Genomic DNA, 27,644 nt, shown 5'->3' with positions numbered 1-27,644 from the left:
ATTAGGATCCAGACCCAAATGTGAATCTCCTACAAAATCTCCTATAAAATTTGACATAGAGCTGATCAGAAGAAGGGTGGGATTTTTTTCCATGTGAAAAATTTTGATTAAAACAGTTTTTTCAGGTTAATGTTGAAAAACCAAAACTAATTTAGTAAATAAATAAAATTTAGGCTTTTAATTGCTGAAAACCAAAATTGTGGTTTGGGGATTTTCAATTTTTATTAAAAAAAGTCTCAAAAGCTTTCAGAGACTATGGAAATTTTCTCACAAAAATATCCATTGCTTTTCTACTACAAAACCAAAAACAACAACCAACAAACTTTAGAAGGAAAGTTTTAAAACCAGCTCTACGTTGAGGTTGTTCAGATTTTGGTTTGGGTCTGTTTTTAATGAAAATGAAAGCAAACAATATTAGAACACTTCAGAACCTTAAGAACTTTGGTTCACGTTTGGTTCAAGAAATGGAAGAAAAGTTCACACAGGAAAGCAGAAATTGGTGTATCTCCTGAACCAGTTCACCTACCCCTGTCTGAGACCCACTGTCTGTTTGTGTGAACTTCTTAAAGGAGCCAAGTGAAATATGCACAGAACAGCAGGCTGCACCCTCTTTCTACTTCTTTATTCACAGGTCACACATCACTCTGATTAGACAAAATCTCTGATTAAAAAAAACCAACTCTGAAATGTTGATTGAGAAAGTGCAGGGTTGGCCAACTAGAGTTCTGGTAGCCAAGCCATAGTGAAAAAAAACCCAAAATGACCATCAATCAGACACAGGAAAACACTGTTCATTACAAACTAAATTTGCAGAGCCTTGGTTATAACATAGTCTTACAGAGCGAGTCAGCTCGACCAATATGCTGAGAAGAAAGAAAGAAATTTAATCAATCAAAATAAATAATTAAATAGCTTAATTTAAAAAAAAAATATACAAATAATTCCAATCTGGTTATTTTATGAAGAAACGTTTTTAATGAGCCACATGTGCCCTGTGCAGACTCTTCTAATCTCATTGGGTTTTGCTGGCTGTCACTAGTGCTCTCAGAGCCAGGCGATTCCTCAGCAATATTTTAAAGCGTGTGAGCCTTCCGTTGTGTAAATAGCCCATTCTGAGGAAAGACTAGGGACTTTCATAGACTTTCTTCCATGGTTTTGGATAGTTCAGAACCAATTGCCTGCTCTGGGCAATACTATAGTCATCAGTCAACAGGCAAGATTCCGTTCTCAGCTGTGCTGGTGTGAATGCAGAGTAGCTCCTCCAAAATCAGTGGAATTATTCTAGATCTACATCAGTGTAAAAAAGCAGATTCTGGCCCTATAGATTGTCTCCAGTCCACTAGCTTTCTAACTGCAAACAAGGACCTGATTCTGGGTTCCCCAAATAAGGGTTTGCCAATGTGGACTCCTACTGAGGTCATTGTGGTTCCATGGAGGAGCAGGGGTCTGATCAGGAGGGAAACCAAGGAGGATGTAGATTGAGAGCCTTGCTTTCCCTTGTACATAGCAGGCTACGGGAGCTCAATCTTTTATATTTCATACAAAAGAACTGTCATTCTTACTTTCTTAAAGTAGTTGACCAACAAAGTGATCAGTTCTAAGCAGATGTGTTCATACAGCGACTGCCCATAGCACAAAGTAATCAGTTTCAGAAAACTGTCCTTGTGCATAGTCAGAAGGATCATTGTGATATGCAGTGATACGAAGCAGAGAATGAATGGGACAAAGCCACCACACTAGGTTTGTGCTAGTATATTTGCCAACCTTCTGGCTAGGATTGGGAGTCTCTCTGCTTCAGGACTCCCTCGGAGCACATCCTCCTTCAGGTTTTCAGGTCAACCTGCTCTCTAGAATGGGAATGAACATTGGAAGATGATCCATTTGGAGGTCAAAAATAAATTGGGTATTTCCCCCCATTCTAGCATTCATATGAGGCAACAATTTCCATCCCTCACCCAGGGTTCTCAGCCTAAAGAAGCTGGCAAGTATACAGTTAAGGTGGGAATATCTAACATGATTCAGCTTAGCTGTGAGAATTCTTTCTATGTAATGGAGTAATTATATGGCCCCTACCACAGTAGCATCTGAGCCCTTCCACCAACTTGCAGATCCAGTGCTCTTTCAAGACCCGCCCTCTTAATCTCTCATTCTCTCTCTTTTCCTTTTCTGAGCTGGATGAAATGGAAATATGCAAATCACATGCCAAGAAGCATCTGCAGGTTTGACATATTCATTGATACTTTTCCTCAGCTAGTGATACATAAGTAATGAGCATCTTATAACCTCCCCCAGCCCTGTTAAAACAGAGGTTTTTAAATATATCTGCTGAGGGAATTTCTCCCTTACAATCAAATGCTTCTTGCTTTCATACACACTTAGTTCCTACCTCAAGGTTCTCACTAGCAGTGTAATTTTGGGTAGATCACATCAGAAAACAAAGTGTCCTTGACAAGAGCCAGAGAAGAACCAGTTCTGGACATTCCTAATTCAACTACTTGAAATTTTCAGCTACATATCCTATTTTTTAAAGTTCCCAATAAAACAGGTGGCTGATATTCCAAAAAAAAAAAAAAGAATAGTTTCAAATACTGATGATCACCAATAATAATACTCGTTCCAGCTCTCGGGTTCAGATTCCAGAGGGTTTTTTACCCCCACTGTCGCCTTATGTTTTCTCAAGGGAGAGACAGATTTGGCCCTGACCAATACACTTTAACAGCTGAAGTCATGGGGATGCCAACCAGAAACATAATGATGAATATATCCTAAGGCAACAGGAAGAGGAGTCTGAACTGGGAAGCCCCTGGGGATACTAAGCCCTTGCTGATGTCCGTTAAGGTTTGCTGAGCCGCTTGGCCACGTCTGCATAGGCTTGCTCAATTTCTTTGTCCGCAGCGCAAGTATTGGTGAATTCATCCCTGGCATAAGCATTCTTCAGGTATCGCCAGAGCCCCGTCATCTCTGTTGGGAACTCGTAGTTGCGGTATTTCTTAGTTACAATCTAGAGCAAAGAGGGGGAAAAAAAGAAACCTGCTAGTTTTAGGCAACAGACAAGGGAGTCCAGAAATGCAGGGTCCTATAGCACAAGCCATCAAAAGTCAGCATTTGCCGACCATTACCATGCAAATACATTACCTAGTCTAAGGGCTAGTCTACATGAACATTTAGTTTGCAACAAGCTGGGGCATTACCCTACCCCACTGTACTAGGCCGCAGTGCACTAAGTGTCTGCGTTGTCCAGGCTGCCACACACTAAAAGTGTACTTTGATCAGCCCCGTTTTGAAACGGGAGTAAATTAAAGTGCACTAGGGACCTTCTCGTGTGTGGCAGCAGCATACATGTGGATACTTAGTGAGTGGCAGGCTAGCATGAGGTAGATTTATACCCCAGCTCGCTGTAAACTAAATGTTCATGTAGACAAGCCGTGAAAGAAGTCCAAGAGCTCTGTGTGGAAACTGATGCCAAATCCTGACTTTGTAATAGCAAGCACTGTATCCAAAGAGCCAATAGGCTCCACCATGGTTTTTTTCCCTTCATTCCTATGAACATCACCTCTAAGAGCTGTGCTCCCCAGAATGGTATCGTCAGATAAGAAGGTTGATCAAATGACACTTTAAAAAGGTCGATAGGTTAAAGGGTATGAAATGAGGAAAGATTAAAAGAATGAAATATGTACTGCTTGGTCAAACAGGGATGGCAGTGGATATAATCATCTACAAACACTGGAAAGAAAGACACAACAAGGAGGGGAAAGAACTGTTTAGATAGCACAGGGCACCATGATTTAGATACCAAGAATTAGGCTCTGAACTGGGAAAATATATCTGCATATCAGGAAGTTTCTGATGTCTGACATTTATTAGACTGGAAATCTCTGTGCAAGCCCAACCACTAAAGATATTTAGGCCCTGATTCAGCAAGGTATTTAAGCACATGCCTTACTTTAAATATGTATATAATCAACGGGATTAATTCATGAGCTTAAGGTAAGGTACATGCTTAAATACCTTGCTAGACAGGGGCCTTTCATCCTGATTGGGCAATGAACTTAATAATATACTGTATGTAACAATCCTCTAGTGACAGAATGGACAAATTGATTGGAAGGAAAGTATTAGTTAATTTATTGGGTCGCTCCCATCTCTAGTTTTTATGGCAGCATAAAGTTATTCCTGAGCATAAAGGGAATTACATCCATATGTACTGTACAGCTCCCCTCTGTTTTCTAAAGTACTTATTAGAGTTTCTATCCATCTCAGGTTTTTCAGAACAGCTCTGTTCTTACAAGGGATTATGGTTCATTCTTATTACCAGGATCCCTTTGGTATATTTTAGGCAAAATCCATTTCTAAGTTGCATCTATGCAACCCCACTTCTTTCAGAAGTGTTTCAGACAGAGGATAGAATCCACTCATCAGTTTAGGTTGATATGCACAATTTCCAACAGAAGTCTTTTACCAAATGAGAATGTCCTTATATGACAAACTTTTTCTTGTGTCTGTAAAACAGATCTAGGGCAATAGTCTGTGGCTGTGTATGTCTATAAGAGATTTAAAATTCTACAAGATCGGTTTACCTAGCTTTCATTTTGCCTCAAGGAGATGAGAACGAGCAATAGTCCACACAATAAAAGCTTTAAGCTTTAGCATTCAAATGTGTAGCTATGCCTCCATGAGGGAAGATGAGCCAGAGAAAGAGCGAAACCAGTGAGAATATCATCACATTACTTGTGCAAGTGACTTATGCATCACATTCTGTATTTGCTTTTTACATGTGTACAGTCAGCTCCCATGGCTTAGCTTATGTTTTGACTCTTGAAGCCAAGCTAGATGCATGACTTGGCTCTACTTTCCAGCTCTCTGACTTGCCAATATCTACCAGGTACTTGTTTTATTCTGAAAAAACATGTAATCTGATAAATTGAATAAATACAGCACTTAGAAGAGAGATTGATGTACATCTTTTGCACTACCCCAGTAACCATTCTGCATCTTAAACCCTGGATCCCAGAGCTAACTTTCATTTATTAACTTTGCTATGTGAACTACCAGCTGGATCACATACCCAAAAGCTGAACAGCTCTTGTTAGGTTATACATGGGTGGGAATGGATGCATAGGGTAAAAATTGAGAGTCGGGAGACCTGGATTCTTATCCTGGATCTGCCACTGACTCACTGTGTGACCTTGGACAAGTCACTTCAAGCTGTATCTCAATTTCCCCATCTGTACAAAATGGGGCAAATGATGCTTAGCCACTTAGTGCTTTGAGATCTATGGAGAAAAGCACTAAGAGTATGTCTACACTGCAGTTAGCTTGCAGGGCTCAGGCTGCAGTGCTGTTTAATTGCAGTGTAGACATTCAGGCTTCGGCTGCAGCCTGAATTCTGGGATCCTCCCACCTCACAGGGTTTTAGAGCTGAGGCTCCAGCTTGAGCCTGAATGTCTACACTGCTATTAAACAGCCCCATCCCCAAGAGCCCGAGTCAACTGGCACAGGCCAGCTGTGGGTTTTTAACTGTAGTGCAGACATACCCTAAGAAGTGTGAAGATTTATTTTCACACATGTGTAGTGCTACTTTATCTTGAATACACACAATAGTCAGAATACAATCGTTTATAAAACGGTCCAGTGGAATGAAAGAATCTGGACGATGAGAGTTTGCAGCTGTCATGATAGCGAGCTTTAAAAATACACTTCCTATCAAGGGAAGCCGAAAGGCCACAAAGCGCATACAACCTTATTTTATAAAACCAATGTGTGGGGGCCTGGGAGTGCAGGACGAAGGAGACAGGGGCATTTGCAAGATAATCAGTCCAAGGAGATGTATGGGTTAGTTCAGAAAGCCAGGAGTGATTTGAAACCAACACCAAGAAACAAAAAGGAATTATAGTGACAGCATGCAGCAAATGCAAAAGATTAAAGACAAAATATTTTTAAATAGACCAAAGAAAAAGCACACTGGCCTGTAATTAGCTGTGAGATATGCTGGTGTATTCCTAATAACTCCAGCTAGCACACACTTCTCTGCTTTTCTTCCTGCAAACTAGGGACACAAGGGAAAAAACTAGGGACACTAGGGAAAAAAGAAAGCTGTACATGTATAGGCCTGAAGCCCTTCCTCTTTTCCCAGTCACTGTGTGCCAGGGTGGTCCTGAGTCCATAACCCTGGCCCTTCCCCTACTATTTATATTCTTAAGGTTGGAGAATTGGACTCCACCAACCCAACTGTATCCAGCAGGGAGGAGAAGTTCAACCTGCTCTAACCCCTTTGCTATCATGCACATCTATCAGCAGCAGGGCAGACAATGCTTTGAGGGAGAGATCAGGTGAATTTAATTGACCACCTCCCTTTTACCTCATAGGAAGAGATCTAGCTGCCCCATATCCTGTTAATACACCTGCTAGACTTACAATTAACTACCCCCACTTGGGAGCAATAGGGGAAATCCTGTTTTCTCTACTTTAATTATGGCGTACATCTCACAGAACCCAAACACTATGTACTTGCTGACCCAGACTGGTGAATAGTGAGAGATGGAGTCTCTGGCTAGCTAGGAAGTACCATTCAAAACAGCTGCCTATTCTTCCCATCTCACAGCGCACTGGAGATGAGCCGGCATCTCACATTAATGCACACTCTATCAAGCAATTCTTCCTCTTTACAAATGAAGAGTATTTTTAGATCTTGTTTCATTTTCTTTGCACTGTTGGCCAAGATCTTAGGAACTTACTAACTATATATAGACCAGGCTCTTTCCCATAGAAATGAGGTGACTGAGAGATAGAGCTGCAGCATTGCTGGGGTAGGTCAGGTTTCCAGACCTGGGCACTTTACTCTCAAGCCAGATTTGCTTGTCCATCAGATGAGGCCTTTTACCTTAACCACATGAAGTTTGGGCAGAAGGTTGCAATCGGCAAGTGTCAGCTCATCCCCATCCAGAAACTTGCGTTTCGACACTTTCTCGTCTTCGGTGCTGTTCGCATCGATCTCTTCAGGCAGAGGGGTGTTCAGATAGTCGTCCAGCTTCTTTAAAGCCTTTGCCAAACCTCTTTCAAGGCCTTTGTCAACAAAACAAAATAAAATAAAAACAAAAGTCAGGTGGGTGGGAAGAAAGAAATGCTCAGAAACACTCTCATCAACAATGGCTGTGACCCTACCTAGAAAGCTAAGGCCAGATGCCCTGGTGTGGGGTTCCCATTGTGCTATAGGCTCAGTGGAATCTGACTGTAAAGCAGTTAATGAGGATTCCCCTGGAGTAAAGCTACTCTTCCAGTGACACAGAAGTGACATAGGGGACTCTTATGCCACAGCCCCTCCCTCCTATCAGTATAGCAACCAAAAGGCACCCTGGAAGGAGGAAAAGGATGCCGTCATGATGTTCCTGCACCGCGCTGATCCTAGGCTGTTTTCGGTCCACAGCAGCCATTGGATCTCAGGGTAGTTAGAGCAGCTGTAGACTGTATGGGGTAAATGGCCATGTACAGAGCAGAGCCATGAACTAGGCGATGCCCCTGTACCTCTATCACACTGTTGTTAGTGAGCCTCCAGCTAAGAAGATCAGTGGATTGGCGCTCCCACTTCCAATAGCACTATTCTAGCACTACCATATTGCGATTCCAGTGCTCTGTAACCACCTCCAGTTTATCAAAAATCAGACCTGGTTCAGTACTTCAGACTCATTTTTTCTTTCATGTAAATTCATGTCAATGAAGGTGGTAGGAATGTCTCAGAAGATGCCAACCATAGTGCTACAGCGACATGTTCTGTCAGTCACTTCGAAGACACAGTATGCTTGAAATGAAAGCCATGTTGACAGCAATGATTATATGATGCTACACAAAACACTCGTGAGGTTCAGCCAGGTTCAAATGCCTTCCAGTTTAGAACTGAATTTGGGTCAAGTTCTCCTTTCAGCTGGCTTCAAAGGGGTTGCACAACAGAATGGAGAATTTGGATCTTTCACTTTAAGACTTACTAAAGGCTAAATGCTGCCATCAGTTTTTCCACACATAAAATTCCTGTTGACTCCAGTGGGAATTCTGCATTCCAGACGACGACGAGATACAGCCTATAACAAAAGGTGCCAAATTCTCCTGCAAAAATATCAACTCAGGTGCAAGATCTCTGCGTCTACACTTTACCATCATGAGAATGAACGAATTACTGATATTTTACTTATCCATCAGAAGCAGTGTATTTGCCCCAGGTAGAGGCTTTGCAAGTTATTTCTTGGATTGAAAGCTCTTTTGGGCAGGGACTCTCTTTTTTGTTCTGGGTTTGTACAGCACCTAGCACAATGGGGTCCTTGTCCATGACTCGGTGCTATAGTAATACAAATAAATAATAATAATAATGAATAATGTATAGTGTGCAAAATAACAATGTGACCCTAAGGAGAATAAGGGCCAGAACCTCAGCTGATTTACACCATTTTTAGGCCCAATCCTGCAGTTTTACACCTGTGAGCTACTTTACTCAACGCTTATTTGTGCTGGGAGGCATGATTCCTAGCTGGTGGAGACATACCTGCACTAGCTCTGCTTAAGCAAGCGCACTAAAAATAGCCATGTAGCCTGGATAGCACAGGGGGAGGCTTGGACTAACCACCCAAGTATGTACCCAGGGTGTCTGGGCAGGTACCTATGCAGGCAGCTAGCCTGAGCTACCTCCCATGCTACCCCGGTTACACTGTTATTCTTAGCTCGTGGATATGTCTGTGCAAGCTGAGAATCCACCTCCCCACTCAAATGTCCGTGTAGCAAATGAGCGAAGTTACGCATGTGCATAAGTTTTTGCAGGACCAGGCCTTTAAACCCATCTGACATGGTGCAAAGTGGGCTTAAACCAGCTGAAGAATTTCACCTGGAATAAGGGAACTCTGCCAATGGAAAGCTGTCAGAGGTGGCTCTATCCCCTTTGGCATCAGCCATACCTCCATCTCTGACATGAAGCAGAGAGGGCGTATTTCCAGGGCAGTTGGGACAGAGGAGAGCATCACTGTGCCTGATCCTCCACTGGCAAACATCCATTACGGACCTTACACCAGCGGTGGAAGTTAAAGTAGAGTGCTGTTGCTTTCATTTCCACTAGGATTTGTTGGCCAGGGATCAAGGAACCACACCCGCTCTCTTTGGCTGCCACGCTCAGACATAGTGAAGAATCCCTGCAACTGAGAAACTACTACAATCCCAGCTGACCACGCCTGCCCCCAGCAAACATGGTAGGAAGGGTTAGAATTTCATGTCTGAAGGCAAAGACTTTCAAGTGATTGAAGCATTGCCATCTATAAAACAAAAACGTTGCCATCCCTTATTTAATCAGCTCCCAAATTTTGACACTGACATTCTACTGTCAGATTCTGGCATTATTGTATGTAATCTCCTGCAGCTGGGTTCTACTACACAACTCATATAGAAAGGTAATAAGTACATGATGTTTAATATACCCTCATGTGGCAATAATGCGGGCAATCTCTTTTTGTTTTGACCCATAACACCTGTTGAACAGAAAGTTTTATTTCTCCTGGTCAGCATCAGATAATATTCTCATATAGTGAACTCATTTGGAGACAATGGAATTGAATTATTCTGATTTAACTCAATTTAGCTCACTTGGATTTTTGAAAACTGGCTTAACACTGAGCATTTTTCCCGTATTCCCCCACAACCCAATAAAATCTTTGGTTTTGCTAGATCATCTGTTTTATATTTCCACTAGGAGAAGACAGTATTGGACAAGACTGGGAAAATGCATTAAGTGCTTTGTATGCTAGGTTATAGAGTCAGATAGGTGTGTTTATAAAGACAGGGCAGAGGTAAGGTGTTTTTAATGTAACTCTTTTCTGGAACTCATTCATTTCTCTTGCTGCTATCACTATATCAGTGTGTCTTAAGGCTCGCTCAGAAACAATGGCTGGACTGATGCCTGTTGGTGAGAGTAGAAAATAACATCTACGAGAATTCTCCAGGGCTTTTTAACCTCTTCATACTTAGAAGGCATTTGCCTAGTAGAATAGACACAGGAGTGTGCGTCACTAGATTTGTGTTCTAATCCAGAGGCTCTATTTGGTCCCTGAAGGATCCCAGCATCTCCCACTGAAATCAATGGGGAGCAATACATGTCCTGAGGTCTGACAACTGTGATCGTGGGCAATTGAATTAGCCTCTATAAGCCTTAAAATCCAAGGATGGTCCATCAAACCAGATCTGTTATTCCAACAGGAGAGAATTGTCCCAACCCCAAACTTACTGAGATAATGGTCAGTTCATGATAAAGACCTGGGTTAAAATTTTCAAAAGCTCCTCAGGGAATTAGGAGCCTAAGTTCCATTTTAGAAGTAATTTAGGCACTCAGGACCAGATTTTTAATGGATTTAGGTGCCTAAAGATTCAAATAGCACCTAGTGAGATTTTCAAAAGCATCTAGTCACCTAATTCCCTTGGTGCCCATCTGCATCGTCAGGTATCTCAATATCCTTGTACATTTAGCCCTTAGAAGCCTAAGTCTCACTGAAAGTCAATGGGACTTAGGATCCTAAGTGTCTAAGTCCCTTTTGAAAATGTTACCCCTGATCACCACCTCCCAGACCTCCAGTCCAAATCCAGACACTAGATCCATCGTCTGGACAGTTCTGTGAATGGATTCCATTCCCGTAGTTATCACGGCAACTACAGAAACCTGGCTCAGCTGAGAGAAATCATCTGCATGGACAATGAAAGCATCACGCACAATCAGCTTTGGGGATCCCAGAGCTTACATAGTGAGTGATCTATTTAACTTAGCTACAGATTCCAAGTTCTCCTGCCTCAGAGATCAGGTATAAAATACACAGTGACATCACCTCCTTTTTCCCCCCAGTGCCTCATGCTGGACAACATACCCACACAGGGACACTTTGGGTCCTGCAGTGTCATCTATAGTATTAGGGACTATACCTTTAAGAGTTAAGCTTCCCAGATAGAGCATCTGGGTGGGGTGCTGTGAAACTCTTGTTGTTATGCACTGCCAGTTGGAACCAGAGCACCAAACACAGAAGAAAGCAGAGCTTTTGCAAGCGTGTGAAGTACCAGTAATCCCTGAACACCACCTCATCCAGCCAATCATACAAAAAGAGATTGGTAAAAATTTCACACCATTCTTGTGCAAAGGGGTGGGACAGGAAAATTACAAACTTCATATAACAGTCCTTAGAAGCCAGAGAAATAACACTTTACGACCTCAGAGAAACCACAGAACATTTAATGCATGTATTACCATCTGCCAAATACACAGGGCGTGGTTCCGTTAAGCTGATGAGACCAAATTTATGATGATACCCTGTTTTCAGGATAAGGTTACTTGGTGTTGAACAATGAAAATAACAAATCCTGACATACACCGAATAATAAAGATTGTGACAAAAGTTAACAGTAATTGGCAAACTTCTGATGTCAGTTACACTGGCATAAATCTGAAGTAACTCCACAACAGCAACAAATTTACTCCTTATTTACACCAGCTTAACTGAGAATTTGGCTCAGTTACTCAAAGCTCCAAGCAAAAAACTTCCTTAAATGATTAGTCTGTTATTTCCAAAGAGATATGGAGGAAACTTGATGTCTTGAAACACTGGGCTGAACGCAACATCGGAGAATATAATGCAGGAAGAAAATCTGCAAGGAAAGGGTTACACAACAAAGATTCAGTGCTAGATTCTGAGAGTGAAATCCTGGCCTCATTGACGTGAATAGGAGTTTGGCCATTGACGTTAATTGGTTGGAGAGGGAGCAGGTTTTTATCCAGAGATTTTAAAGCCAGCAGGGACCATTATGACCAACTAGTCTGACCTCCTGACTAACACAGGCTATAAAAGTTCAAACATCATAGGTCTTTTCCACATCTCATTTCTATTATTCCAATCAGGGTAAAGTAAAATGGAAATGTACTAGATATAGGAAAAAAAGTTTGGAAAAAATAAGCATGGATTCAAACTGACCAAATCTAAGCCATTGATAAAGGTCAGTAAAGTAGTCTTCTCCCTTCTCCTGGAGGCCTAAAACGCTTTCTTCCAACATTTACTCCTACACACAAAACTTATTGTAGAGTCTCTGCAGACTTAGCATTAAGTCTTGGCTGGCTGCTGTGTCTATACTTGTGCATCCTAGGGTGACCGGATAGCAAGTGTGAAAAATCGGGTCAGGGGGTGGGGGTAATAAGCACCTATATAAGAAAAAGCCCCGAATATCAGAGCTATCCCTATAAAATCGGAACACCTGGTCACCTACTGGCATCAAAAGGTGCAGCCTGGGTCACACCTACCCTGGGAAAGCTGCAGTATATTCAAATGACTGGTGAGACTCTGGAAGCACAATGGAGATCAATAGGAAGGAGGAAGTGAGTTGATGACAGATGGGGAATAAGAGTCAGGGGGTCCAAGCTAGAGGTTCAGCCAAAAAGCTGATTAGTCTTGGAGGAGAAACAGAGCAGAGGAATAGATCATGCAAATGGAATAAATGGGAAGGAGGTAGGAAAAAATATGGGTTGGGGATTTGGGTGCTAACCTAGTACTTAGGCAGACCTGAATTCAAGTCTCTGCTCTCCCACAAGCCTCTTGTTTGATTTTGGGCAAAACACTTAGTCTCTCTCTCCCTCAGTTTCTTATCTGTAAAATGGGATAATAGCATTGCCCTACATTTCAGGGATGCTGTGAGGATAAGTACATTAGAGTTTGTGAGGGTCTCTGCTACTGCCAATAAGGGGGGGGTTGGGTAAATATTTAGTTTAGAAAGACAGGACACAAGGAAGCGGGGAAGGAGTAAAAAGCTCCCAAAAGACCGATTACATTCAGAAAATCATCTGAATCTGGGGGTTTTCTCTGAACTGAAGCTCCGGCTCACTAATAATTAGACAGCAAAAGGGCTACAGAAATCTATTAGATTCTCATACTAGTGAGAATATTTGTAGCTTAAGGTACCATTTTAAAAGATTGGTAGAAAATGGTGATTTTGCACACTTTGTACCTCCATCTTGTGGAGCCCTTCCTACGGGAGGCTCCAGTGAGCCTGTTCAGCTGCTATTTTTGAGTCAGAAATCAAGACTCCCCTCTTTTATTGAACTACTGAAATTCAGTTTTCATGATTTTTTTTTTGTCACCTTCTCTAGCCTCAGTTACACCAGTGTAAATCCCCAGCAGCTCCATTAACGTACCTCAGATTTGCACTGGAAAAAGGCAGAAGAAAATCTGGCCTTTTCTAATACTTGATAACAGGGACTTTTACAAATGAATAAATAAATAGTGATGATGGTTCCGTGTTATTGCTAGGATGTTTTATACCATTGATAAGGGGGCTCTTGAGGCTGGGGCTGAGAGAAACAATCCGGCAGACAAAGAATCGAAGTGCAACTCTACATTGGTACAGAGGTAAATCTGTGTAGATCTGCCTGCAGGATCAGGGCTTTAATTAATATGTATTACAATGTGAGGCATCAAGGCTTAGGGGGTACAATATGTGTGGTTCTTTCTCTGAGGAATACCATTGAAACCACAGTGACAACAACGCTTCTAAGTTGTCAAAACAAAACAACGTGAATTCCTTTGTATTTGTCATGTGAATCCACCCCAGAATAACCCCTGCAGAACTGCAGGTTCCTTAATTGTCAAGCTCAAGCAAGTTTAGCAAACTATGATCTGTGCACAACATGAATTGTGATTGCGGCAGCTACCCTGGGTAACTGATTGATGGTTTTTACTGCTCTTTTCGACCACCCCGCCCCCTCCAATCAAGATTTATCCCATAATACACACAAATGAACTCGATGAAATACGCAATGAGGGAAAAGGGAGAACAGCACATAAATATTCGCAGTCTCACACAAACAACCTGAGATTTATTTTTCCTTTAAGAAAACAAACCACTTTCCTTGATCACTTCCAGATTCATGGTGTTTGATATTAGAAGAGACCCAATACTGTTTTCTGGTAGCAGAGGAAAAACAACTTAGAACCAGCAATTTACGGTAAGAAAATAATATAATTCTACTAATCAAACAGTCTGATTAAAGACCAGGGATCCATGGTGTCAACTCCTTTTCTCCCACCCGCTCTTTCAAACAAGCTTAAGCTCTGTTTTATAACCTTTAACTTTACAGATTGGCCCTTTAACGAACGGATACATTAAGCCTGCAATGTACCTTTTGCCGTCGTACACAGAGGATATTTTTGCCTTCCGCTTTAAAAAAAAATAAAAATAAAATAAATAAAGTTCCTTTTCTTCCTTCCTATTGTTTCTCTATATCGTTAATTACAATGTTTGCAATTTATGCCAATTTGTGCTGATTCTGGGGTGGGCATCTGGCCCTGATCTCCTTTGCTTCTTAGGATGGGTCTACACTGCAATCATGGGTGTGACTGCAACTTGTGCAGATATATCTGAGCTATCTTTAATCTGTATAGCGTGGGTACCAGAGCCGTGAAACCGTGGCAGCCCAGGCTTCAGCGTGTGCTGCACAAGCCCGTCCGGCACGCTGGGTAATTACGTGGGCGGCTAGCGGGTGTTGAACCTCATGCTACCGTGGCTTCCTAGCTCAGATCCCCAAGCTAGTGGGAAGAAAGCAGATTTAGATACGTCTACCCGAGCTGCGACAGACAAACCCTTAGTTTAAAGTTCCTTCTATTCCTGAGCTCGCTCTTCTAGGTGCTGTCTCTCTCCTGCAAGGGCTTGAGTATCAGGCTCCACCTCCTGTCTCCACTGCCTAATGAAGCCATTATTTACATTTCAGGTACAATTTTCAAAAAAGCACCTAAGAGCCTATGTCCCAATTTTCAAAAGTGAGTTAGACACTTAGAAGTTAATGGGCCTAAGTCACTTCGACACTTTTAAAAAATGTTACCCTTCATCCTGATGCTACTCACTCTGCAGCCACACGCCAGTGTGAGGATCAGACAGCCAGAGGTACGCCACTTTGTCAGAACTGTGTCAGTTTCCACGCATTACCTAGCAGCCCTGGGATTGGTGGATGTTGCGAAGGGAAGAAGCGGAAACTTCACATCCTCTCACTGCCCGTAATACCCTTCTTTCGGTCAGAAGAAGGCTGGTCTAGTGGTTGGGGCACTAACCTGACTCCTGGGATACCTTTGTTCCATTCCCAGATTTTCTGCATGACCTTGGGCAAGTCACTTAGTTTTTCTGTTCTTCAGTTGCCCCTCTGTAAAACGAGGATAATAGTCCTGCCCTACCTCACAGGTGTGTGGTAAGACTAAATACATTAGTGAGGTGCTCAGATAATGAGGCCATATAAGTACCTAAGAGAGCTGTTCACTTTTTCAGCTGTGCTGAACTCCCGTGGGTCACTTTCCAATCTCCTCCCCCTGGACTTTCACCTCGTGGGCTCTGCTGCCAGGATCTATGTTGGCAGGAGCAACGAGGAGCTAGCCAGGAAAGGCTTGGGTCAGAGAAGGATCAAAAAGTTTGGCTGCTTCTTTGAAATTTATTTCAATGTATCTGAACCTGGAAATCTGGGAATATTAAGCTCTTTTGTGACATTTCCCAGTTTCACCCAGGCTGAAAATATCACAAAAATGGGGTTTATCACATTGTTTTGGTACCATCCGTTTTATTCCTACATAAAACAAGGTAACACAGATGCATTTGAAATGCTTTTAAAAGAAAGACGGGTGACTTTTTTTCAAGCCCCCCTAAAGCTTTACATTTCATTCGGTTCCAGTTTTAGGGTGAAGATTCAGGTTTATTCCTATCTAAAATGCTTTACTTGACCTTAATCTGGATTACAACGGAGGTGTAAAACACACATCAAATGGCCCTATAGTGCCTGTAGGAGAAGAGCGGCAGGAATATGTACAGAGGGTTGTTTTGAACAGAGGAATACAGGACTTGGAATGCAGTTAAAGAATGGATTTAAAAGGTTTCGCTTCCAACAGTCTGGCCGTTGTTTTATGGCCAGGAGATGGCAAAATGAAAAGCCACTGTTGTGTAGCTGCCTCAGGTAAAACACCTTGTCTTTCACAAAACATCTAAACTCTGCAGGGGAACACAGATATATCCCGTTCCAGCAGCACTTCCCAAAGGGCCTGATTCTGACCTTATTGACACTAGTTTAATACTTGTGTAGCTACATTTATTTCAGTGGAGTGACTACTGATCTGCCCAAGCGTAGTGAAAGAAGAATGAGGCCCTGAATGTTATAAAGCCACAGTATTTATTCAGAAGGCAGGATTTTCACTCCAACATCCCAATTTAGGCTGCTGTGTGTTTACCTAGACTATGCTGTGTTGTGTACTTACCAAACAACAAACAAGAGATGCTTCTGGAACTAACAAAGAGGCACTAACTGCAGGATTTTACTGGGGAAAACAAGAGAAAATGTTAGAGCGCACAGTCTAACTTTCAGTCACAGTGCTGTGGGGACCCCTTGTGTTCTAGTTGTTAAGCAAAGGAAATTGCTCCTTGTATGTTTAACATAGGCTTCTCTTTCTACTGTGCACACAATGGGCAAATTCTGCTCTTATTTACACCAGTGTAAATCCAGATGCACACCACTGATTTAAATACAGTGGCGTAGCTGAGAGCAGAATTTGGCTCAATAGGTAGAAATTGATCATTACTATACAATATATTCAGAATAATATTATGTTCACATACAGATAAAGACCCTGATTCTCTTCTTGCACCAATTGTGATGTTAATGTAACTCTATGGAGTTCTGAGTTACTCCTGATTTGTGGGGGTGGGAACAGCGGAAGGTGAGAGGAGGAGAATCAGGTCTAGAGCATTGTACTGCTATAAAAAGACTATAAGCTTTCAGGCAATGAAAGTATTTCAGAATGTCTGTAAAGGCTACTGGCACTGTGTAACTATTATATTATATATATATATCAATCTGGTTGCCTCATCTCTACTAGGAGAACTCTTTACTGAGATTTCAAAGCTGCTTAACGCATTGGGAACGTGGGAGCGTGGACTCAAATGCCACAGTAGCATTTAACTTCAGAAAGGGGAAGTACACAAAAATGAGGAAGCTAATTACATGGCAATTAAAAGGTACAGTCACAAAAATGAAATACCTGTAAGCTGTATGGAAACTTTTTAAACACACTATAATAGAAGCTTATATGAAATGTATTCCCCAAATTGAAAAAACAGAGGGGACCAGAAAAGTGCCTCCATGGCTAAACAAATAAGTAAGAGAAGCAGTTAGTCCTTTAAAAATTAGTCCTTTAAAAATTGGAAGTTAAATCCTATGGAGGAAAATCAAAAGGAGCATAACCTCTGGCAAGTGAAGTGTAAAAATAGAACTAAGAAGGCCAAAAAGGAATTTGAAGAGCAACTAGCCAAAGACTCAAAAACTAACAGCAAAAAAATTTTTAAGTACATTAGAAGCAGAAAGCCTGTCAAATAAACAGTGGGGCCACTGGATCATCAAGGTGTTAAAGGAGCACTCAAGGAAGATAATAACATTGCAGAGAAGCTAAATGAATTATTTGCATTAGTCTTCATTGCAGAGGATGTGAGGAAACTTCTCACACTTAAGCCATTCTTTTTGGATGACAAATCTGAGCAACTGTACCAGACTGAGGTGTCAATAGAGAAGGGTTTGGAACAAACTGATAAACTAAATAATAAATCACTAGGACCAGATGGTATTCATCCAAGAGTTCTGAAGGAATTCAAATGTGAAACTGCAGAAGTACTAACTGTGGTATGTAACCTATCATTTAAATCAGCTTCTGTACCAGATGACTGGAGGATAGCTAATGTGACACCACTTTTTAAAAAAGGCTCCAGATGCCATCCTGGCAATTACAGGCCGGTAAGCCTAACCTCAGTACCAGGCAAACTGGTTGAAACTAGAATAGAATAATCAGACACATAGATGAATCTGATTTGTTGGGGAACAGTCAACATGGCTTTTGTAAAGAGAAATCATGCCTCACCAATCTATTAGAATTTGTGGTGGGTGTCAACAACCATGTGGACAAAGGTGATCCAGTTGATATAGTGTACCTGGACTTTCAGAAAGCCTTTGACAAGGTCCCTCACCAAAGGCTCTTAAGCAAAATAAGCAGTCATGGGAATGAGATAAAAGGGAAGCTCCCCTCATGGATCAGTAACTGGTTAAAAAGACAGAAAACAAATGGTAGGAATAAATGGTCAATTTTCAGAATGGAGAGAAGTTAATAGTGGTGTCCCCTATGGATCTGTCCTGGGACCAGTGCTGTTCAACATATTCATAAATTATCTGGAAAAGGGGTAAACAGTAAAGCGGCAAAATATGCAGACAATAAAAAATTATTCAAGATTGTTAAATCTATGGCAGACTGTGAGGAGTTACAAAGTGATCTCACAAAACTGGGTGACTGGGCAACAAAATGGCAGATGAAATTGAATGTTGATAAGTGCAAAGTAATGCACATTGGAAAACATAATCCCAACTACACATATATAATGATGGTGTCTAAATTAACTATTACCACCCTGGAAAGATCTTGGAGTCATTCTGGATAGTTCTCTGCAAACATCCACTCAATGTGCAGCGGCAGTCAAAAAAGCTAACAGAATGTTAGGAATCATTAGGAAAGGGCTAGATAAGATGACAGAAACTATCATAATGTCACTTATTCAAATCCATGGTATGCCTACACCTTGAATACTGCGTGCAGTTCTGGTCACCCCATTTCAAAAAAGATACATTAGAATTAGAAGAGAAATAGAACAACAAAAATGATTAAGGCTGTGGAACAGTTTCTGTATGAGGTGAGATTAAAAAAGGGAACTTTTCAGCCTGGAAAAGAGACGACTAAGGGGATAAGATAGAGGTCTATAAAATTGTGACTGGTGTGGAGAAAGTGAATAAGGAAGTGCTATGGGCTCCTTCACATAAACGCAAGAACCTGGGATCATCCAAATAAATTAATAGACAGCAGGTTTAAGACAAACAAAAGAAAGTATTTCTTCACACAGTGCACAGTTAACCTGTGGAACTCATTGCCAGGGGATGCTGTGAAGGCCAAAACTATAATGGGGATCAAAAACAAACTAGATATGTTCATGGAGGATACGTCCATCAACGGCTATTAGCCAAGATGGTCAGGGATACAACCCTGTTCTCTGCATGTCTCTACCTTCTGATTGCCAGAAGTTGGAAATGGATGACAGGGGATTGATCACTGTTCTGTTCATTCCCACTGAAGCACCAGGCATTGGCCACTGTCAGAAAACATGATATTGGGTTAGATGGACCATTGGTCTGACCCAGTACAGCCATTCTTCTGTTCTTTATGGTGTTCAAATTTCTTTGCTGGCTTTGAACATCTCAGCCTTAAATTTTTTGTTCTTAATATTTTCAGTAATGCCAACTGAAACTCAGCATTAAAAAATCATGCATCAGTTCCTCAAAATCTTACTTAAAAACATGAGATCTTGAAAATGATAAACTTTGGGTTCTTTTTCTTTGCCTCTTTGTTTTTGAGACTTCAGAGCTCTCATGCCAAGCTTTTCTCTGCAACCAGGAGGGCTAGAAATTTACCGTTTTAAAAAAAAGAAATCTGGGATTCTCGTGTAATTACTTGCCTCCAGGAACGGAGTTTAAGAAAAACACTAAATATTCCAAGACATGATAAAATCACAAGAGTGGCAACATTGTTTTCCAGTAAGGTTTTATTAATTTTACCCCCAGTTCTCCTATGAAGATGATTTACGTCAGGCTAACAACCAGAAATGTTTTTTGGGGAAAAATATATTATGGCCTATTCCTGCTTCCGTTGAAGTCAACAGAAGTTTTGCAAACTGACTTCTAAGAGCGCAGAATTAGGTCACGGAATTCTATGTCATTAGATATTCTGCCCTATAATAACATATTCAGGAAAGTAATAAAGTATGTGGCTAAATTTAAGGCTGTAAGTAATCCTCCTGGAGTCAACGGGGCTACTCATGTACTTAAATTTAGACATGCGCTTAAGCAAAATTTCCTGAATCGGGGCCATAAATTCTCATAAATCCATGTCCATGACAACTCTATAGAGGACTTGATTCTGACGGCAGTGAAGTCAATGGGGTTACCCCAGTGTGAAAGTGGAGTTAATGAGATCAGAATGAGACCCATGGTGCCTGTAACAATCTCACAATCCATGTGTGTGGTACTGTTTATAGCAAGGACCAGCAGGGAAAGGAAAGGGTCACTGTAGCAATGAGGCGTAAAGCTGAATTGTAAATAATAATGCAATTTAGGCCTCCCATTCCAGCAGCTAGATGCTTAATTCCTCCCAAAAGTGCTGCTGCCAGATTGCTCTAATCCAGTTCCAGCCCCTCTACTGCTCCTGTGTGCGCGCATGGGAGCTCGGCTGGGAAAGAGAACAAAGTATCCCAGCTGAGCCAGCAGCAGGACTTGGAGGAGTATTCAGGCTCACAGGGGAAATAATGCTCTTGTTAAAAAAAAAAACCCAGTGTCTGCCAGCTAGTGTTCCAATTGCATTTACCTCGAGCTAGGCTGGACTGTGACATATAGGCCCAGCTTCAGTAAGGGACTTAAGCATATGTCTTATTTTAAGCATCTGAACACCGACACTCTCCCCTTGTGGTGGTGGCGGGGGTATATTTAAAAAGCTGCATCATCATGAGTTCATCAGTTTATTAGAAAAAGTGTTTTAGAAATGTATTATTATTAGTGCTGGTAGTATTTACTGTGCTCGCATCTAAATCAGGATCTGGGCCCTATTGCACTAAGCAACGTACATGCCAAGACATGGTCCCTGCCCTGAAGAGCTTACACTCTGAGAGTGTTTGGAGTTTGTTTTTTAAATCGTTGGTTCTGTTTTTCACATCCCTCCACCAGTGAAGCTGCATTCTTTAATTACCACGAGGCCAATTATAAAAGCCTCAAAAGGAGATGAAGACTGGAATGTAATGAGTAAACTTGTATTCACTTTTTAAAAATAAAAAGCCTCTAGTTCCGAGGCTAGGATTGTGCTGTATTTCATACTGAAAAGCTGGGAATCTTCCCTTTCCAAAGTTATAAACCCCTCTATTTCTAGCTTTGGGAAGTCACAGGATATCACTGGTGCCAGACTGAATATTGACTGTTCTAGGCCTGGAGCCAGTGCAATTTCGGGTGAAAATTCCAAGGAAACATTTCTCAAGCAAATTGATTTTTTTAAACGAAAGCTTAAGGAGATGTTAGAATAAACCCTAGGTTAGTGGTCAGAGTGCAGGTGAAGCAACCAGAGATGCATGATAATACACTTTATCACATTACTCAGCAGTTTAGCACCATGTTTGTGATGTTCGTATATATGTTTTTACAGAGCGAGAAAATAGAGGACAGGTTTATCAGCATGCCATGTGACTGAATTATCTGATTCATCCCACATGAAGGACTCCTGATACCACACTCTCCAATATGTATTCAGTATTTTATGTGCCAGAAATGTTGCAGAAAAAAACATTTTACATATGTGTTAAAAAGTGGGGAGGGACTACTTTTCATAACCCCATCCCAATAAAGCCAGGTGCTTTAGTTATCATGAGCCCAACTGTACTCAACTCAGAGAGTACCCAAAAAAACAAAACAAACAAAAAAAAAACCCACTAAAACAATTCTAAATAGCCTTTCTGTGCTTCAGAATGCCACAATTTAAGATCTGTGATCTTGAGATCTTCCATGGCTGTTTCCCCCATGACAAAGCAGGGAATTTTGCTTCCACAATGTTTCAAACGTCCATTTCAAGGCCTGTCTGGTCATAAGATAGAAGAACCTTAGACCCATCATTGTCAGGACACAACATTACCAGTGCTGGGCCCTGGAGAAGTGTGGGGTTTTGTGAGGCAGAGGGGAAATTTCACAACTGAGGGGAAGGAAGTCAACATTTCTCCAGCAGACTAGTTTTTTTTTTTTAATTGTGCCTTTTAGGGGTTTGAAATGTTGGGGGTATTCCTGGGAAAATGAAGAAGGGCTTGATCCAAAGCCCCCTGAAATCAGTGGGAATCTTGTCCATAGGCCCTCCTGATCCAACATCATTAAAGTCAGAGGGAACTTACTGATTGAAATGAGCACAGGATCAAGCCCTTAGTGTAAAATGTGTAGGTGAGAAGGGGTCAAAGGTGCATGCAAAATGTGCAACCATTTGCTGGATTATATTTATCCCGTGGTTCTGTGATTTATCCCATTGCTGTCACTGCTACATATAGTTTGTCTGAGTATTAAAAAAATAACAGGGACGCAAAGTGTCCAAAGAGAACACATGGGCCTACAGTTCTTCATCTTCTGTACCTGGTCTGGATGTACGATACGTAGTAGAACTCTTCTCTATTTACACATACCTAGTCTGTAGAAACTCATTTTTATAGATTCTGCTGATTTCTTTATAAGTTTTAATGGTGCCTAATGGTATGGCCGAGACAAATTTACAATCAGGATTTCAGCTCTGGGTCGAGCACTCAGTTTAGGGTGACCTGATGTCCTGTTTTTATAGGGACAGTCCCAATATTTGGGGCTTTGTCTTATATAGGCGCCTATTACCTCCCACCCCCAGTCCTGATTTTTGACACTAGCTGGCTGGTCACCCTAGCTCAGTTGGAGTGGACTCATGACCAACTGCCCATCACCCACGTGTGGGGGGTGCTGGAGGGGAGAGCAGGAGGTCCTCTGCTACGCTGAGCCTCAGCTGCTGAAAGGTAGCACAGGACATGGGCTGTTCTAACTCACGGGGGAGATGGAGCCAGGACTAATGCAGACTGGTCTGCAGAATTAGGGAGCTGTAACCATCTTTATAATGACCCCCATTCGCTCTGGCACCCAACAGAGCTTGAATTCAGGGGGGGAAATCTGTCCCACCGTCTCATCACTGCTGTAACCTTTCTGTGTGGCATAAATTCCTTTTGAAGTGAACTGATGTTTTTCTGTTTATTTACGGAGGTACATGATGGCCTCTAGGAAGGATCGGAACACACGCACACAGTGTTCATACTGTGCATGTATATACACAGCGGGGCTGACACTGCTCTCACCTGGTGTAACTCCATAGAGGGCAGTGGAATTAAACTAGCATAAAAATCAATGTAGGTCAGAGCAGAGGCAGGCCCTGTGCGTGCGTGCGCATATATATTATAGACATATATATATAGCACATAAAGAGAGAGAAATGTTTCTCACCTCACAGGCTTAACCACAAAGTATGATGTTGCTGCCGAAGGAGGTGAATGGCATTTAATCATATGTAAATTAATGATTTAATGCTCTTTTATTTCTGGACCCTTGATCTAAATCCAAACCAGACCAGTGGAATCCTCTGGTCAGACGGCTGGAAATTCCAGCGAGTTAAATCATGTTGGTGGTCTCCCAGCTCAGATCCTAGTGAAGAGCACTACAGTAAAACATCCTCTCGTTCCACTAATGAATGCGCCCACCCACGCAGGATCTAGTGCCCCCTAAGAACTCAATTCAAGAACAACTTTTTAAACTCATGAATGAAATCAAAGGGCTCATTCTACAAGCCAAAGCGTGAACAATACTAGGAAGAGCTAACTGCAATTGGGTGTTTACTATACATCGTCCCATTCATGAGCAATATCGACATGCAAAAATAATAATCATAATACTGAACACATACACAGTATTTCACGTAACTGATCCTCAGGATACTCTAATGAGTAGGTGAATAGCTACTGCTATCCTCATTTTATAGCACTTACGTGACTTGCTCTAGATCACAGGAGTCAATGTAAGAACTCATGAGATCCTGGCTCCCAGTCCTATGTGCAGACCAGGCCATGTAAATATCTGGCAATTAAAAGAATCTGCTCTCCAGTGAGGCAGGAAAACTCAAGTAACTAAAGCTAAAGAGAAGAAGAGTTCTGTGTAAGCTCGAAAGCTGGTCTCTCTCACCAACAGAAGTTGATTCAAAGAAGATATTACTTCACCCAACTTCTTTATCTATGAAACAAATATCAATATCACATGCATTGGGTTCTTCCTAGGATTTCTGTCTCTGGCATCAGCTGTGCAGGGGATTAAATGTTCCTGATGACAACCACAGCAGTGGAGCCTTGTGAAAAAGGTCAGAGGACAGAACAATCTAGTCACACTATCCAATCAGGAAGTGAAGACCACTCCTTTAGAGAAGCCTGTTAGGAAATTATTGGATGATGTGGGGGGTGGAAGGAATCAAGCCTGTTGTAACTGAACTGGCTTGAAATAATAAATACGCACACTTTCTTTAAACACAGCTGGCCACATCCTGAGAATCTGGAATCAATTCCTTCCCTTTCAAGACGCTTAAAAAGTGGTGGAACTTTGATATGGCACGAGTATGTTTGCTTCTGGGTTTACAGCCCTAGTCCGCCGGTTCCAACCCTTTCAACATTTTTATATTAAAAGACAGCAAAGTTAGCAAAACAAAGAAGAAGAAAAAAGGATCAGAAATTCAGAGAACTATTAAATCAGGGCAGCCTGCTGCCAAATACGTCTGGTAAGCAAATGAATCATGATCAATAGCATCTTGCCACACAGAGCTACACCAGAAGGTTATCATCAGCTTCTCTGCCAGGCACAAAATACAATGAATGTGGCCAATGGACCACTGCATGGATCCAGTGAAAATGACGTTTTCTCTGTTAACATTAAAGCACTTTGTTTAGAAGTACTTCAAGTGATCCTCTGACTCAACGTGAATTGATACTAGAGCTGATGGGGAACCAAAAACGCCATTCCATGGAAAATCCCAACATTTAAAAAGATAGTTCCAAATCAGAACAAAAAGGCAAAATTTCCCACAAAATGAAAATTCAGAAAAACTTCAGTTCAGAACCATTGAAATGTTTTGTTTGAATAGACCAGTGAAATAGACCAGGTGGATGAGGCAGTGTCTTTTACTGGACCAGCTTCTATTGCTGGAGAGAAAAAGCTTTCGAGTTTCACAGAGCTCTTCAGCTCTGGAGAAGGTAACCAGCATCCATGCTAAATGCAAGGTGGGACAAACTGTGACATATAAGGGATTCACATGTGTTGCAGGAGACCACTTAAAATGAAATAGAAAATTAACATCTCTGCAGTTGTAAAACAATGGAAGGTTAGGGCTGCTGTATGCTGGGAATTTACATCAGCATAGATTTGTCTCTCAGAGGTGTGAAAAATCAACACCCCCGAGAGACATAGGCCATATCTACACTACAAAAATGTGTCTACGTAACTTATGTTGGCATACAGCCACCACAGTTATAAAATCGCTTGTGTGCGCACACTTGGCTCCTTGTGTCGGCAGTGCATGTCCTCACCAGGTGCTCTTGTATCAAGTGTATTGTCAGTGTGGGGCATTGTGGGATGGCTGCTGAAAGCAGTAACAGTCAACGTAAGCAACGCAGTGTCGACACTGACACTGCGTTGACCTAATTACATTGACTGTGACGCTACACCGCTCAGGGAAGTAGGGTTTACTAAAACCGCATAGCGAGGCAGTTATGGTGGTGGGCGCTATCAAGGCAGCTTATGTTGATCTAACCATGCAGTGTAGACCAGGCTATAGCTATGCCATACTAACTCCTTGTGTAGACAGCATCAGGTAAATGGAAGAATTCCATTGACTTAGCTAACACTTCTCGGGGTTGTGGATTACCTGCACCGCTGGGAGAACCCCTCCAGTCAGCATAGGAAGTGTGTATATTGAAGCGCTACAATGATACAGCTACATCAGCGGTGCAGCTGCACTCTTTCCAGTGTAGGGCCTCAGTAGGCAGCAGGGTGTGTTACAAATTGCTGTCATGGGTCATCAAACCAGTGTCCCCGTTAAGTCCATAGTTTTTAGAGTCCAGCAGAATTATTTAAGTTCCCAGGCTTGTTTGGAACTAGGTCACTTTGATACATTTCATTTTATACTATATTAAAAATGAAATATCATACACATTTATATATTGTGTACCTAATGTTATATATATATATATATAAATATATTATATTCAATGAATATTTTAATGCAATATAAAAGCCAAAATGAAATTAATTGAAACGACGTCATAGAAACAAAACCTTTTAATATTGTCAAAATGAAATGTTTTGACTCTTTTCTACTGAAAATTTCATTGCCATGTCCCTGAAACATGCTCCGGTTCTTGAAAAAATTGGATTTTTTTTAATTGAAAAGGGTTCCAGAGAAAATTTGCCCAGTCCCCTCTAATTGACAGTAAAACTTGCTGCTTTATATATTCACCCATTTGCCAGCAGAGTGCACCATAACCCTTAAACCAATGAACAAATGTAGCAATGACTATTCATTTGCTGTCAGAGACACTAGAGCAGGCAACTGCACCTGTTGGTTTCCACAGTTACTTCTCTGAACCAGTTAAGCTTTAAGGAAAAAATCAGCTGCCTCAACTACTTCAAGCCAGCAGACTCTTTCACCAATAACTTCTTATCATCTTACCTTTGGAAATATCAAACATTACCAGGAGCTAGTTCCCCTGTCAATGGCACTACTGAGCCTGCCGCTGTTGCATGGCCCGATATATAAACCCCTCTGGGAAAAACGGCTGTTTTGATTTATTTTTGGAATTCAGTAAGATTCATTAATCCTCACTTCAAGAATTTATACGCCATAAATCCCGTTTGAAAAACCCAACCACTTCACCCCTCTTCTCAGGAAAGATACGATAGCCACAGGCTGTAGTGTGAGCTCATTATACTAAGATCTTATTACCTTTGCCAAACATACTACAGAACATTTACCAGGATGCTAAGAAGAGTGATCATAAATAATTAAAACTAAAACACATTTGTCAAAATAAGAGAGAGGCTGATGCTGCAAAACTTCAGTTCCTGAGTTCACATACATTAGTGAATTTATCCTCATACGCCCCAAATAGAAAAGTACTAATCAAATACCCCAAAGTTTGGTGAGCTGGGGTTCTTGGTATTTGAATTGGATCTATTGTTAGCCAAAATAAATGAACAAGTTCTATTGTGTGATATGATACCCTGGAAAGGTCTGAGGTATTTTTTTTTTTTTTTTTTAACCATGTGTGTTCAGCTACTCACAGATTGTGATTATTTGCACTGAATCTCCTAGTCATCAATGTAGATAAGTGCCAGTGTAGATAAGACCACTGAAGCCAGTGAAAAGCTTCAATGGGCATAAATCAGGCCCATACTGAAGATCTCCTGTACTTAGGGGGCAGTCTAGAAAGAGTTATGGCTACAGCTCCATTAGCGTTGGACATTTTCAATAGTTTATGAAAGTCTGATGGGTTCTATAATACTAATGTCTTGATTAATCAACCAAAGCCTGGAAAATACATATGCTTAACTAGATACTCTGGCCCTGGGTGCAATAGAAATAAATAGCAGAGACAAACTGTTTCTCTAGCAATTTGAAGTCTCTTTTCATTTCTCCCACTAATGTGGAGGTAGGAGATGGGACAACAATTCTTCTGTCTGAGGTCATACTTCTTGGCACTTACAAAGCACTTTCAGCCAGGAAAGCATCTTGCCAATGTTAACTAATTAATCTGGGCAGCAGTAAAGGGTTACTGAGGAACATGTTATTAGGCTCAAGGACTAAAATATTGGCTGGAGGCTACAAAAAATGTTCAAATATCTCTGAGCACAAGACTGCTTGTGACATTTGGCTCTGTGACCTTAGGTACTGGATCAGGCAGGAGGC

The 27,644-nt window shown here is 41.4% G+C and overlaps 1 protein-coding gene across 3 annotated transcripts in view; it reads right to left on the bottom strand.

Annotated features, from left to right (window-relative positions):
- Positions 1-601: 601 nt before the first annotated feature.
- CLIC5 (chloride intracellular channel 5) overlaps positions 602-27,644 on the bottom strand; it is a 98,764-nt gene continuing 71,721 nt past the window's right edge. For all 3 annotated transcript variants that reach the window (XM_067544935.1, XM_067544937.1, XM_067544936.1), the window contains exons 5-6: positions 6,881-7,062; positions 602-3,001 (exon numbers count right to left, since the gene is read on the bottom strand). In XM_067544935.1, the coding sequence (XP_067401036.1) occupies positions 2,834-3,001; positions 6,881-7,062 (350 nt within the window). In that variant the 3' untranslated portion in view covers positions 602-2,833. The remainder of the gene's footprint in view (positions 3,002-6,880; positions 7,063-27,644) is intronic.

The sequence above is a fragment of the Emydura macquarii genome, unplaced genomic scaffold (genome assembly GCF_026122565.2).
Source record: "Emydura macquarii macquarii isolate MOO-44397 ecotype Brisbane River unplaced genomic scaffold, CSIRO-AGI_Emac_v2 contig_1039, whole genome shotgun sequence".
In the NCBI taxonomy this organism is placed as follows: Eukaryota; Metazoa; Chordata; order Testudines; family Chelidae; genus Emydura; species Emydura macquarii.
Note: the sequence above shows the minus strand (reverse complement) of the source record. Positions and strands in the feature narration are given on the sequence as shown.